A 15,946-nucleotide genomic window follows, 5' to 3' on the forward strand; every position below is an offset into this window, starting at 1 on the left:
ATACTTGAGCTGGTTGGTGCTGACAGCTTCCTACAGATGGAATTGCTTTCCTCCAGGTAGTTCCAAAAACAGCACAACCTCTTGACCCAGTGGATGCCTGTTTTCATGCGTCTCTGGGACTTTCTTCTTTTGGACCAAGCAAATACAATTTGATCATTCCCTTTCCATAAGCCATATGTTCTAAACCTGTTGCCATTCCTGTTTGGACCTTGATGAGTATAAATCATTCTTAAAGTACATGGCACCAATAATTGGAAACGCAATGGCAACTAGTACCAAAGACAGATAATGGCTGTTTCTTGAGTAGAGCAACAGCATAGTGACAAGTGTCTGTTCTGTAATGACATCATGGATGAATTTCTAGCTCTGTTATAGCCTAGAGATTCACCTCTGTCATACTGCTGGCAGTCGTAACTACTGCTGTTATCTAATCAGTTATTCTTTCTTTTTATCGGTGCCCTTGATTTATCCTTCGTGAATGCAGCCAATTGCACTGGCCTGTTGGAGCTGGTATTCTGAACTCACCTTGAATTTATCCAAATTAATGGTAGCCTGAGACAGCAATCCAAATTGCTTGTAGGCTCTCTGTCCCATCATCTAAGTCCTTAAGGAAAAACCCCTCTACTCTCTTTCCTGAGACACAACACAAAACCATTCTCCTGCCAGCGTGTGTGAGCTACCTGGCTGGTGGTACAGAGGTGTGGATACCAGCCACAATCTGCAAGAAGCAGCTTATGCTAGTTCAAGCAGAGATATGGTAATCAGGAGTTCCCATGGTTTAGTTTCCACTGGTCATTCTTAGCTTGCACCTCTATTTCTGAAAAGGAGTATTCTAGCAGATAGCGTTAATTAGCTGCTGTTTGCAAAGCATGAAAAATACATTTCAACCTATTGCTTATGAGTGACATCTCTGACCCTTCTGATCCTCTCCCATCAACGTGGACTGATACAACTTAATATTTCCCTTTAACATGCTCCCCAGAAAGATTTAACACACTCATAGTATGGACATGGCAAATGTGAGTTAGCAATGACGAGTGTGAAACCTGTCTGGCAGGAAGGATAGAGGGGAGATTGCTGGTGACCATGCCATGCCTGTGCAGAAGAGCAGTGCTGGAAACCTGCGTGTTAGCTGTGTTTCCCAGGATTATGTGTCGTGCATCCAGCTTCCACTGCCTGCAACAACTGCAAGGGGCTCTGGGTATATCTAAGGCTTAGTCTGATCTGTACTGGCTGCCTGTCATCTCTTGCTAAACTAGTAGCTGGCCAGTGAGTATGACACAGCCACATCCCTGCTTTGACGGTGGGGGAGGAGGTACCAGCAGCTATGTTAGATTTTACCCTTTCCTCTTTGCCACTGCAGTGGCAAAAGGAGGTTGCAGCCAGCCAGCCCATCGCATACATACACCCAATCTTTAGTGAAGATCAGTTATCATTAACATAGGGGTCCTTGCACAAGCCTTTGCAAAGTAGTGCTCAGATGTCCCCATGACAAGCCTGGTAAAAAAGGCTTAGCTCTGCTGGCGGGCGGGAGGCCATCTGGCTGCATCCCACGCACCCACCCAGTATTTCTTATGCTGATCAAGAAGAGTAAACAGATGGCACTTTGTCGTGTGAAACCTGTCTTGAGAAATGCAAGCAGCTAATAGTAAACAGCACAGGGCTTGCTCTTCCTTGAGCTGAACAAGGGGTGAGGAGGGGGAATGGGGAGTCTTTTCTGAGGATGCTGGACAAGGCGAGGGGAGCCCCAGCCCCACAGGGTGGTGTGTGATGCCCTGTAGGAAGGGCTTCTGTTTGCAAGTGGTCCAGTCAGGTAGCCCTCCTGCGTTTAGGGGCTCTAGGACTTGCATTTGCTGCCCCCATTCTCTCCTTCCAGGATTTGATTTTGATTGACTTTGCCAGTGAATCATCGTGCGCATTGACTCTCCTTGTTCCTTTTTATCTCACAGGCCAGGGAAGGAGAAGTAGCCATTATAGATAAAGTTCTGGATAATCCAGCTTTGACGTCTAGAGACTTTCAAGAATGGAAACAAATGTACCTTGATCTCTTCATGGACATCTATCAAAGCAGCACCCCGAGGGACTGTGTTAATGGCTCGTCGGAGGCTGATGCACTTATAGCCTCCTTAGCGCATACTCACTCTTACATCGAAACACATGTATAAAAGTCTCTCTTTCTGTCCATTTGCTACAGTCCAGCCCTTTACTTAAATGCATAAAGTAGGTTTTATATCAGTATGTGGGAGCTCTAGTAAATTATATTTTAATGTTACTCAGCTGTGTGAAGTAAACCTTCAATGGTCAACAATACCATGTCTTTATTGAAGATTTGTATATTTTATATACTAGCAATGCTCCGCTTGTGTTTACCTTCTGTGAAATAGCAAATATGATCTTTAGCTATTAAAGAAAAGTATTTAAAAGCATTTTTGGAAGACTGTGGCCTTCACAAGGAAGTTCTGTAAGCTAAAGGTTTTGATATTGAAGGTCACTTTTACAACAATATTTTGTATTATATAATCCCAGTGTTGCATTGCATTTTTGGAGTGCAGGTACTATTTTGGTGGTGGGAGAAAACCATTTTTTATATTTAATGAGAAACTCTAGGAGTTTTATTAAATAACAGGGAAAAAGTGTAATGCAGTAGTTGTGTTTCAGTTTTGTCAAACACAAAAGGGTGAAAATCAGCAGACAGAAATGACTGACATGAATTTAAGTATCAAAAGGTTACGTCTTATTTCCTTATGCTTTTTTAAAGTCTATTGCTAAGGTTTAAAATCAGTGCAAAGGGATGCCGGTTTGTATTCTAATCAAGACCAAATTATGTGTTATTTCTCTCTTAGTCACATTTGGTTAATTTTTTTTTTTTTAATTAGTCATGGTACTGTCATGCTGCTTTTTTACTGGCAGTATCAGTATAATGTGCAGATTTTGCAGAAGATAAAACATAGAGTTTGAACATCCTTGATAGCAGCGTTTCTCTTGCCCAGAAAAGCAGCAGTGGAAAAGGTTCCCAAGAAAATGCACTGAATCCGAGAGGCTTTGAAAATTCCAGCAATAGAAAAGGAATTAATAGGATTTCTCAACTATTGTCCTGTGTGTTTTCTGATCTGTGAAATTTGGCCTTATTGCATGCAGGGAAAATGTGTGATGGGAGCAGAGCTGAGCACAGGACTCGAGAAATAACGGAGGAGTAAGAAAGCCTCTGGTTTGCTTTTGAAGGGGAAGAGATGTCTCTGCGTTCTGCTGGGTTCACAAGCCAATTAAAATGTTTTAAACTTCCATGAGATTTGAGATGCACCGGAGACAACCCGGTGAATAGGAGTGGAAATAGCTCCTTAGAGTTAGGCACATGCCCGGAAGAGGAAAGTGGGAAGGAAATATTAAATCACTTATTTTCATTTTATGGGCTTGTTTTCGAAAAGTGAAGAGAGCATGACAAAATATTTCTGCTGCTTTTCAGTATTTTGCTGTATAACTTAGGACTCTTGACATGATTTCATAATGCTCATGTGAAAGGGAAAAGCCTCTTCTATACTTTTTACAGCGAATCATACTCTTCACCAACTTTCGATTATTGCCTGTACAGCTCAGTGAATGTACTTTAAACTTTATGAGCTCTGATATTTCCTGGCAGTTATATCCATGCAGACATGAAGGAAAGAGTGGACAGATTTATTTTCTCTTTCTTCCTTTCTTTTTGTTCCTCTCTCCTTCTCTCCTTCTTTTTCTCTCTTTCCCTCCTCTTTCTTTTTCTTTCCCTCTTTCTTATTTTATTGCATTTGGATTGCAAATGTTTTGCAGATTTTGCACAATTGTACAGAAGAGTGGCCTTTCTGTAGCCCATTTTCAGTACTCCTATATTCAAGTCGATATGGATGACAAATCATTTATCAACGTTTGTATAAAATTTTGGATCCAGTGTAAAATTTGTACCATTAGAAAAATATTGTTTGTATAAACTGGACATTTATTTACTGCATGGGTACTGACTTGTAGATTAAATTTGTGAGGTTTTTGTAAATTTCTCTCAAAAAATGCTTGACTTGAAATGGATTGTGCTCTTTGTTCCAAGCATTTAGACTCTCCTGCTACTGTTTTACCGGACCAAAAGTAAATATATTCATATAAAAAACTCCTTATATCTGATGGATGTATATGCACATTGTGTAGTTGATTCCTTGTCAAAACCAAGGCAGTTCAGAAGACTTAGATCTGTTGCTATGCAACAGCTATTCTGCCTGCACTTTACATTAGTAAAGTCAGCTTGATTGCTTTAAAGGTGAAAATTAAACATTACAGTTTTTTAAGCTAGTCTGGTGACAAAGAACGTGTCCTATCCATTGTGCTGCCTTCTTTCAAGACTATTAAATGTTCTTCTATATATATTTTTATTGTATCAACTCTCAGCCTAGAAAGGGAACACTATAAAATGAAGTACAATAAATTTAGCTTTTAAATGAACGCTTGTGACTTGAGATTAAATTTACTCCATACCAAAATTATTCTGTACCATCTGACCATTATTATGCCTGCGTTTCACAGATCCACGTACCTTGAAGTACCCCCATAATCTATGCGCTTAAACTCTGCCAACATGGCCAAAAAGTGAGACTATTGCTGTTTCGTATGTAGGCAGACACTAAATAAAGACTTCAGAAAACCTTCAGTTACCCCCCTCCCCATCGTACTCTTTGAAGAAAGTAAACCTTTTTTGACTGCAGGATTCACTCATCTACCAGTTCAAGAACTATGAACAATTTTAGTGTTATGAACAGGTGTGATAAAGCTGTGTATGCCACCAAGGTAAGTGTCAAAGCATTAATTACAGTAACTCCTGTAATAATAATAAGTATACCCATACATCTCTGGCCATCTAAATTAACACAAGCTCTGGATACAAAAGAAATGTACTGTACCTGTAGTGTGTGTCTTTAAAATAATGCAAAATAAGCATATGAAAGGCATGCTACAACAAAGGCTGCTCAGAGAGAAATGGCTTCTATCAAACAGTCACTGTTTTAACTTACGGCCATTACTGAGTCTACATATCAAAAAATCCATGCTTTCTGCCCAGTAATTTTATACTGGTTAGCTAAAGCATTCTTGCCTGGTATGTAACATATCAAATAATACCTTTTCTTTGACAGTACTTATTATTAGTTCTCGTAGGCATCAATTTTCTAGTCTTTATACAGCTCACTTTCATTTTGCTTAGCCATAGCATAAAAATTCAATAGCACTTGCCAGCTGGGAAAATTACCTCTGCTTAAGAAAACAGAAAAGATTGATTATATTTTTTAACCTTTGAAAAATCTGACTTGCAACACTGATTAATTGCTATCTAGGTATTATTCTTCAAAAGTCAAGGATTACCATTCTCGCTTATCTCATCTAAACGTGCTACTTGCTACATCCTTCCTCAGTGAGATCAGCCTCCGGCTCTGTAACTCCCAGCACCTTTTCCCATGCTGGAGCCAGACTTTCTTGCCCTTTTCCACCAAGCCTTTGGCTTATCAAAGCAAAACCTCCACTCTGTCACATTCAGTGCCATTGCAATTTTCTTCTTCTCCAGGACTGCCCCGCTGGTTCATCTCCTGGGATGATAACTCCGCAGTGTGTTAGCTCAGCAGTTCGGTGGCCTCTTCTGCTGGCTGTCACTGTCCTGGTCATCGGCCAGTTCGGAGAGTTGCAGCACCGCACACTGCAGTCCACACCAAGGCAAGGGGGCTTTGCAGATCTCCTCCCAGCCATCGTTGTCGATGTCGTAGCCAACCACGTCTTGTGTGGGGACTTCCCGTGAGTTTTGCCATTTCTTTCCCCCAATAAGAAGAGCCGTTTCCTCTACCACTGCCAGACCATAGCAAAATCGATCATAGGTCAGTGGTCTTAACCGAGTCCATTGGTTTAGATCAGGGTCGTATCTTTCTATTTCAGAGAATGGTTCATATAGTCCTAAAAAGGTGAATATGGATTCTCTGATTGTTGCCATCTGATGCCCAAACCGAGCAATGCTCATGGGTGCTTGTTTCATCCACTGCCCTTCAAGTGAGCTCAGAGAATATAAGTCCTTGCTTGTGCTGGCTGAGTCTGAGTACTTGCCCCCACAGATGTATATAGTATTCTTACAAATGGCACTGGCATGGCCATGTATTTTGCATGGCAATTCCCTGGCCTTCGTCCATCTGTCTCTGCCGATGTTGTAGACTTCCACAGATGAATGCAGCAAGCCATCCTCACCCCTTCCACCAATGGCAAAAATATCATTGCCTAGGACACAACAAGAAAACTGGCTTCTCTTTTCCAGCATAGCCATGACTTGGGTCCACGTGTTAAATCTTGGATCATAACGATGGACCTTGTTCGTAACCGATAAGATCTTGTTGGTTTTAGCATCGCCTGGGGAACCACCTTCTATTTCCCCACCCAAGACATAGAGGAAGTTCCCCACCACACACACGCTGTGGTTCTCCACCCTGTCTTGCACCTGTGTGAGAACTCGCCATTTGTGATTGTAAACATCAAAGGCCACCACATCGGTGACAAGCCCCCCACTTGCTGTCCCTCCCCCCAGCAGAATGATCTGGGTTTTCTGGTTCCTCAGTGTGGTGGACTTGTCCTGCAGGACAGGCTGTTTGAAAACAGATGTATGGTAATTAATTGCCTTAATGATCAAGCACTTGATACCTGCAGAGAGGGGCACTTCTGACTGTGTGTAGGTTCTTCTCAGCTCTTCCACCGGGATAAGGCCGTATCTTATGTGCTCTAAAAGGCTGCTTGCGTGAGCTAGCCTGGATTTATCCTGCTTCAGCCACAGCAGCACAAGATTAAGCAGGCGGGTTTCTCTCACCATGGGCAGATCTGGTGATTCAACCACTGCTAGCAAAGACCTGAAGTTCAGCTCGAGCAGTCCTGTCAAATCCAAGTCCAGCAGCTTCCAGAAATTATTGACAATGTATTTTTCTGTTGCTGCTAAGGCATCCGGCAGGTAGAACTTCCTGGCCACGTTGGCGGAGAAGCAGCAGTTTTCCAGGGCAAGATTGTTAACTAAGTACTGATTGCACAAGCCAATAGCATCAGTCACTTGCAAGTAGCTTGCAGCTTCCAAGGTATCCTCCAGGCTTTCAAAGGAAAGGGGCAACAAGGAAGTGTAAATGAAATCCAGGACATGCTGGAGACCAGCGGGTGAGATAACTTGCAGATGAATTACACTGGCTTTAGACTCTTGCGTATAACTTTTGAACAGGGCTCGGAAATAGTCGCTGGAGCATGCCAACAAGGACTTGTGTGCAGGAAATTCATTCTCCTTCACTTTCAGCAAAATATCACACAGAAAGCCCTCTGATCTCAGGGTCTGGTACCGGGCGAGCACAGCAGTACAGTGTGCTTTGCAGTAGGAGAGGAAGTAACTCATGATAGGCAAAACAATTCTTTCCCCTTGAGTTATTAAAGCTAAAATACACTTAGATATTGAAACAGCTGCCCTACTCAACAGCCATTGCTTGAATGCCCAGAAGACCTCCAGCTGTTAGAGAAAAGCCCAACCAAAAAAAAATAAATCAGTCTCTTGCCTGGCATAGGGGGACAGTTAGTAGATTCGTAGTGAATTCAATGCATTCCTTCACAGAAAAAACAGCTGAATATCCTAACAGCTGTAGGATGCTTACTTTTCCGGCCTCCGTCGCTTGTGCAAGGATGAATGGTCCACAGTTGTGCTGAGCACTTGCTTGGCTGGCCATCAGGTGACAGATGAGGGAGCTAGACGACAATCCCAACAAATGACACTTTGTGTCTGCTCAGCCGTCGCCCTCGACCCTTCTTGCTTCGCAGGCAGATCAAATAGATCCTCTCTGGCTGCCAGTGCATGGCTCCGAGCAAACACACAGATGAGAAGGGAGTGCTGGCTTTTCTCCTTGCTTATTTGTAGCTCCAACTCAGATAAAGCCAGACTTTGCCACCCCTGGAACAGGAGTCCTCTTTTCGTCCTCTTTTCACGCTCTTGTAGGAAACCTCAGCTGAAGATCAAATCAGCAGCCCGGGATTATTGCATGAAGATTTTCTAAGACCATAAATCTTTGCCTGGCAGGCAGTAAGACAACCAAAATATCGGGATTAGTCACTGGTTTGATTTGACACGCATTTCTGGGCTCTTTGCTTCACATGACACCGCCATAACTCACAGCTACCAGAATAGCCACAGGCGCATCCCCTTGTCCCCCCTGCCTGGGAGCCGACCACAGGCGGGTGAGCAGAGGGGCCAGGGACCGGGCGGACGGAGGAGCTTCCGCTGACATCCACAGCCAAAGCAGCTGACTTGGAATGACCTGGCTGGAAATCACAAGGGTAACACATTCGCACAAGGCAGTGACAAAAATAGATTCCCCTAGTTCGGCCATAATAAACTGAAATCTGTTTACAGAGGAGGTTTTGCATAATTGCACTCTTGATTACCAGCTGAGAACAAACCCAGAGCCCCTGAGGATGGGCTGGAGCTGACTCGCTCAGTTTTCTCACTTTCACTTTGTCCCAATTAGAAGCACGTACAAGGGGATTATCCCTGATTTTCACCTGAGCCCTTCAGGGTCTAATTTCTACCAGGAATAGTAGCCTTGGGCGGGCTACACATCCTGACCTCTTAAAGCTTACTTTTGTTTTTCTTTTTTTTTTCCCTTGCGTAACTGGATGGAGGTCTTCAGGAATCTCCTCCTGACACCTTTCTTTCCAGGTCAAACACGCTCAGGACTTTCAAACCTTGACAGGGTTGATAAATGCCAGACCACTTCGCTGCATCATGAGCCAGCAGACTTGGGACCAGAAGAGGCTCCCACAGGACTGAAAAATTTCACCTTTTGCTCAAGCCCAAGGTAAAGCCTTTTTACTGTATTTGTTTATAATTATTTATGTGATGTCATAAAACTCTGGCTCACCCCTGTAACTGAGGGGTGTTTGGGAACTGACTGGATCCTAATACGGATCGTGCATGCTGAGCAACTGTTCCAGTGCACTTAAACTGTTTTGATAAATAGACTGATACCTGCACATGCTCTGCTCTGTTTGTGGGGAAGGACTCCAAAACCATAATTCTTTGTTGCTGTATAGTTCTGAAAATTGATTTCCTGCTTGAACCAGCTTTCTGTCTTGACATTATAGACCACAAATCTTGCTAAAAAATCTTCCCCCTTGCTAGCAAAATAACACGTATGGGCAGTGAGGATGAAGGAGGGAAGGGATGCCTTCTTTCTCTTTTCCAGTGGTTTTGCTTATGCTTATGCTTATGTTTATGCTTATCCATGTTGAGGCAATTCTAAAGTATTTCAGATGTCGTTTGTTCTGCCATTGAGTTGAAACTCCTGGTCTGATGCTTTTCCTACTCTGCACAGACTGGAGACCAGGCATCTGTGTCACCCCTTGGCATTCAGGCATGCTGGTGATGGGAGACCAGGCCTTAAAAGTTGTTCCTCTTAAAGGTACTGTTTTCCCCAGTTTAAACCCGTAAGGTACCAGGTTTCAATAACATGAAGTGCACATAAACCTTCACTGTTTTGGAAAGAGCAAGCCAGGCGCTACAACATCCCACTTTCCCCATGAGAGCAAGCACTGAGCACAGGGGAGCAGGGAGGCTGAGCCTTCAGTGCAGGAGTGAGTTTGAGGAGCCTTTCTGCAGCAAGTCCTGGCACCACCTCCTCTTTGCTGACAGTCCCTGTCCGCCCTCAGCCCTTCGCCTGTGCTGCCATGATTCCTTTGATGTGAGGGACTCGGAGGTGGTACCAGGAACTGATGCTCAGAGATGAATGGGGGAAATCCAAAAAATCCAAAAATAAAACAGCAGGGAGGTCTCTGCAGCCCAGATTAGGTCCTCAGCCTCCCTCACTGTGTGGCTCCCCAAGCAGATGTAATGCCCCAACCCAGAGTACAGCAGAGGCCAGGAGGAAGCCGCTCCACCATCAGGAGACACATTTGGCACGTGACACCCTCTCGACACACAGAAACTAGACTGATCTTCTGTCATTGAGCCATGGCCAACAGTCCCCCAGTGCTGGTAAAGTGCTTTGTGTATGATGGTAAGCCATACAAGCTGGGACTGAGAACATATAATTAATGAAATCCTATTTCCTCCAGATCCAGATGTACCAGAAAAGAGTCAGAGATGTGTCTTTGGCAACCATGGGTATTACCAGCAGCAGAGAAAAACACACTCTCCACATTAAGCAATGCACTCCACAGCAGAGGCAACATGGCTTTTCCTCTCCCGCAGCAAGGCCAGGCCAGGCACTGCCAGGTTTGTGCCAGTTTTGCTGGCACTTGTTACGTACCAACGCAGCACCGACCGCAAGCCCTGTAACTTCAGAGAGGCCAAATGAGGCTCAGTCTGAATGTGCCTGTGCCTGAGAGATGCAGCATTAACCCAACTGGTTGCTCACCACTTGCTCTCCCAGTGAATTCTGCGCATTGGCTGCAGTTCGTGCAGGTCAGTTGCCAGTTGACTACAGTGTGTTGCCACAGGACCCAGTACTGATTTAACTGAACTGATTTAATACCAGTGCCAGATAAGCAGGTCCTATAATTGTATGCTGTTTTGCTGTGCAGTTCCCTCTCAGACCTACTTCATCTTCATGGCAAGCCAGCAAATAGAAACAGTAAGAATCATGATCCTTATAAAGCTATTTATTTGCCTGGAGACTTTTTTTTCTTCCACTTAAAGTTGAAATAAAGCCAAATCCTTTCCAGTTCCTTGCTCCGGAAAAAAAAAATTATAGATATATATATACAAAAATGAGGTGTCTCCTGGCTCTGCTTTTAGGCAGAGCTTTGTCTAACTAGGGAGCCTACTCAGCCAGTACCCTCCTTTGTCAACAGACAAATTATCTCCAGGTGGAACTTGGGTCTTCATCAGCTTTGGAGGAATATTTAATGTCCATTAGCAAGAGAGCAGGCGGTGGCTGAACAGCTAGGTTATGAATCTCAGGAATAGACCTAGCACTAGGTGGGATGCAGTCAAGCCATGATCTTATTTTTCTCAGCTGTAATTTGGAAGATCAGATCTAATATTTGACTCACTACATGGTGCTTAAAATTAGGGAAACATTAGTGTTTCAGTGATATGTGATTTGCTGGGAATAGATAATACCTTTTTAGTCATGTGCATCATTAAGACTTTAAATTAGATTTTGATTTCAGTATATTTTCCATTGAAATCATTGATATACTAGAGTAGACAGTCTGCAATATAAAAAGAATATTCAGAGGTATGCTGTGAAAAATGTAGGCTTCCATACTTGCAGTTATTTTTTTGCCTATACAAAGCTGAAAAATGGCCTGAATTGCAATGCTGTATTCAGTGTAATCTTTCAAGTAGGGCATTGGTTAATAAACACTTCAATTATCATTGTGAATTTTTCCAATTATTTTTTAAGACTGAAGGTTATAAAATGAGTTGTACAAGTAAAATTATGCTCATTAGTAACAAGTGGCTTACTGTAAAATATTCATTACAAAAATCCACAGCGGAGGATTTCTAAGCTACACTTTGTTCCAGAAGAAATCAGTGCAGTTCAGAGGACAACAAACACTTCAGACGCTTGATAATCTCCCACATGAACAAATATAGCAAAAGGAAGCCAAATGCTGAATGTAATAGGGATGATGTAGCATATAGGTTTTCTAGAAACTAGTAATCAGAAAGTTCATATTGATTTAAGTTGTCTTGTAAAAATCAGTAGAGTCTGTACTTCATCCTTGAATAACCATCCACAACAGTATTTGGGTCACCCTGCCTATTTAAACCAAAGGATATTTAGCTCGGGAAGGGAGCCTTTAAAACAGCAAGAGGGGGACATTTTCTTGCAGCTAAAAGCAATGTATGGTGAGATCATGTCTGTGTATAAAAGCACAGGAGAGAGTTACCAGCTTGGATGAGGTGGGTTGAGACTGTGAGGTTTCCATTTTGGCTGGAGGAGGCTGGGGACTCACTTGGCTTTAAGCACAGTCTGTGTGTGAAGGAGATGGAGATGCCCACAAGACACTTTGCCACCCTGTGAGCTGGGGGAGCAGGAAATCAGCACAGGGCAGCTCATTCCCTGGCCCTTTGCAGGAGTGTGCAGACCCTTGGCACACTGTATCCATCCACTTGCCACCCAGGAGGTGTTTGCGTCCAGGGATGATGCTGGCAAGAAGCTTTGTCTGAGTGCAAGCCTCTGCCTGCCACTGGGAAGAAGGAGAGGTTTGGTGTGGTCAGCAGTCAGTGCAGGGATCTCAGCCAAAGCCTCCTGCAAGGCAGGCCATGTCTGCACAGCCATGGCTATGTGACAGTTTTCTGTGGTTTTGTGGAAAAAGAGGAGGAAAGGAGGCAATACTGTTGGCACACCTGGGTTGGGGGTGCCACACCTCAGTTGGGTTATGCGAGCACCAACTACACGGATGCAAGAAAGCATCCTGTGTCAAACCGTGAAAGGCAATGTGAAATATTATAATGGTCTTTCAATCAGCCTGTGCCTCATTTGTTTCCTCTCTCCTTTTTTTCAGGTTCCCTTTTGTTCTCCTCCCATGCAGACCAATGTCGTTATGGTTTCCATTGCTCTCTCGGTGGGTTAGATGTGAGCTTCCTCAGTGAATAAAAACCAAGTTGGGAAAGTTTTAACTTGGGTTACCATTTCAGAGCAACTGCAGTGGGATGAGCCAGGCAACACAGCTGCGGGATAACTAAGGTGAATGTGTATTTTAACAAGAGCAGATGGAGTGTGGCAAAGGCATTAATGGGATGTGTTTTATTCACCCTCCTAATCTTCTTGAGTTACTGAATGGTCCATGACTAGCAAGCCTCACTCATTTGCCAGGCCGAGCTCAGAGCCAGTCCATAGTGGTGTAAGGTACTGGTGGCCCTACTCACCAAACAGGGAGAGATGTGTCCCTACAGATTAGCCACAGTCTCTAAATACCACTCCTGGAAGAAATTTGTAGGGTAGTTATGGGAACTGGACTGCATATGTCAAATTTTCCTCTCCAGGACAGAGTTCTTGCACAACATGGCTTTGGTCATCTCCCCTCCTTCCCCTGGTATGAGCTGGATGCATATTGGGCATGCGTGTAAGTTGTAGATAGTGGTGGGCAAAACCCCACATCCCCAAGGCACTCTCCAAGAAGTAATGTACTACAAGCTCATTTTTCTTAGTTTTTACTTTAGAGTTCTTGTGCCAGCGACACTGCAAATATTGACTTCCTCATGGAAGTTCAAGGGTTTGCCTGCCCAGACAAAACACACAGTCTGCTTAAATCAGCTCGAAAGCCTGTAGAGATTCTGACTTTTTTTTTCACCAAGTTTATCTAGGTCTCGTCTGCTGAGATCAAGGCTTGACAGAAGTGACTCTTGAAGGGAGCGAACATACATAGCCCACGGTTTGAGCCCCAGCAATATGCACCTGGCAAGACAGTGCAGCATCATTTTCTTGGTACAATTGCAGGGGTTTTAAGGGACCTTTGGATTTTGCCTGAAGTGGAAAAGTTGTAGCTGTATGTTAGCTCTTCTGCCGCACCGAAAAAAATGAAATTGTGGACAAGTAAAGAGAAAAGCTTAAGGCAGATGGACTGAAACCCATGAAAGCCTTTGAGGGAAAACATAAAGTTCAAAATGGCTGAGAGCAACCTACCTTCCAATACTCCAAAGATATCTATGTCTGTTGATCTCTCGGGTGGCCCATCTCCCAAGGGTACTAGGTATCTCTCAGCAGAACCATGGCATTTGTCTGACATTAGAAGTCAGCAGCCCATAGACAGGCTGCTCCAGCCTTGCTGAGGTACAAAGCAATGCACCCAGGGTAAGTACATGTCCTTCTGAGACATGTGGGTCAGCTTGAGATGCCCTCTCAAGTGAACTGGAAAAACTCCTCCTGCAGTAAAGAGACAGTGGTCTTTTGGGGTGAGGGTGGGGAAGATGTTTCAACAGGATACCATACTTCTTCCAGAAAATCCAGAGTCCTCACTCACACAAAACTAGTCCAGTTGCATTCTCCTCCCCTGCTTGCAGAGGCAGCTCTGACGTCTAGGAACCTTCTCCTATCCTGACAGTGGTCACTTCAAAGGGAGTGATGCAAACAAGAGCTGGAGTTAAATGAGAAATGCGGTTATATGGAGCTACCATACAATGCTGTAAATTTTATATCCTACCATTGAACAGGAGATTAAAAATGAATGTACATGCTTTAAATTCTTTAAACTTACAAGTGCTAGCTAGTACTTTCTGGAGGTAGTGCAATGACAGCAATACAGTAGTTTAGGCCAAGCTTGGCCATCTCAGAAGGGTGTGTTACGACAGAACCAGGGGAGATTCAGACTAGACATGGAGAAGAAATTTTTTACAGTGGGAGTGGTAAAATACTGGAACGGGTTGCCCAGAGAAGTGGTAGATGCCCCATCCCTGGAGACATTCCAGGCCAGGCTGGACGGGGCTCTGAACAACCTGATCTAGTTGAAGATGTCCCTGCTCATTGCAGGGGGTTGGACTAGATGACCTTTGAAGGTCCCTTCCAACCCAAACTATTCTATGATTCTATGATCTTGACAGGATACAACCACGGCTTTCCTGCCTTCTGGCCTCTTCCAGTCTTCCTCTTTGCTGAACTATGGTCCAACAAGCAAGTTACTGAAAAGAAAATTTCCTTAATTTGCACTATGGAAATGACAAATCTGGTCAGAGAAAACCTGATTTTAAAAGGTAAGTAGGTTTCTATATGTAGAGCAGTAGATAATCTCTCACCATTTAGCTCACAGAAACATATGAATGTGCGTACGACCCTCATAAAAAAAAAGTCAAAATTAATATATTAACTTCACAAACTAGTCCTGAGGCAGACTTCCAGCCCATCACTATGTAGGGAGCTACTGTGCACTGCTAGTATAGTGCTTCCATTACACTAGCTAAGTGAAAGCTTTTAAAAAGATAGATTTCATTAAGTATATTCTCCCACACTTCCCAACATCAGCACCCTAACACATAAAATAACAACCTGTAGATGTAAAATAACAAGCTATCTTTGCAAACGAACTGCACACTCTGATATTTCTACTCCTCCTGACTATGGTTAAGAGGCTGTACGTAGAAATAAAAAAATACGAAAATTAAAGCAATCACCATACAAATCACCTGTCCTTTTTTCCCCAAGTGAGTTTACTTGCCTTCAACAAAGCAAAAGAGATGTTAAAAGTCTGACAGATTTTCTGCAGGGGGGTTATGTTTTGCAATTTTCTTCAAATGAGGTTTTTGATCTAATACATATTTTCCAGTTTAACACTTACAGAGTTGTATGGAAATAGGGGCTGGTTTTGATTCCTTTGAAGCCAATAGGAATATTGCCATAAACTCTGGTACAAGCAGAAATGCAACATTCTGGGCATAGAGAAGCTTTGTGGGCCAAAGTACATCTTAGTACATCTTAATTTTTTAGCCTTATATACCAGAGGCATATTCAGTTCCCAATGGTCCTATTGCAATAAAGGTTGCATTAATGATCAGAGTCTTTACAATTGAGACCCTCATCTGCTATAGAAGAGAGCCTGATGAGTTTCTATGTATCGCATGTTATTTTTAACCTGTTAACACATCAGCAGCCTGTATGAGGTGAGCAGGCTCTAGTGAGCAAGGCTGGGGAAGGGCAGCAATAATCACTGCTCAGATGCTCCCGTGCTGCAACCTTCAGTGACTCTTGAGGGAACAAAGTCTTCAGCCACCAGTGTTGCACGGCTGCCCTTGCTGTCACTATTGTTGATTTCACTTGGGTTACTTCAGAAACAGATAGACTTGGTGGACAGCAGGATGACCATGAGCCAGCACTGTGCCCTTGTGGCCAAGAAGGCCAATGGCATCCTGGGGTGTATTAGAAGGGGGGTGGTTAGTAGGTCAAGAGAGGTTCTCCTTCCCCTCTACTCTGCCCTGGTGAGACCTCATCTGGAATAT

General features: G+C 43.5%; 2 protein-coding genes across 2 annotated transcripts in view; one reads left to right on the forward strand and one right to left on the reverse strand.

Moving 5' to 3' along the window:
- CNKSR2 (connector enhancer of kinase suppressor of Ras 2) overlaps positions 1-2,366 on the forward strand; it is a 216,759-nt gene extending 214,393 nt beyond the window's left edge. The window contains exon 22 of the mRNA XM_065634123.1: positions 1,950-2,366. Coding sequence (XP_065490195.1) covers positions 1,950-2,165 — 216 coding nt within the window. The 3' untranslated portion in view covers positions 2,166-2,366. The remainder of the gene's footprint in view (positions 1-1,949) is intronic.
- KLHL34 (kelch like family member 34) lies at positions 2,302-8,066 on the reverse strand. Its single transcript, XM_065634137.1, has one exon. It carries the CDS (start codon positions 7,412-7,414, stop codon positions 5,627-5,629), a length of 1,788 nt encoding a protein of 595 aa, XP_065490209.1. The 5' UTR covers positions 7,415-8,066; the 3' UTR covers positions 2,302-5,626.
- Positions 8,067-15,946: the final 7,880 nt, after the last annotated feature.

Source organism: Caloenas nicobarica, chromosome 1 (genome assembly GCF_036013445.1).
Source record: "Caloenas nicobarica isolate bCalNic1 chromosome 1, bCalNic1.hap1, whole genome shotgun sequence".
NCBI classification, from domain to species: Eukaryota; Metazoa; Chordata; class Aves; order Columbiformes; family Columbidae; genus Caloenas; species Caloenas nicobarica.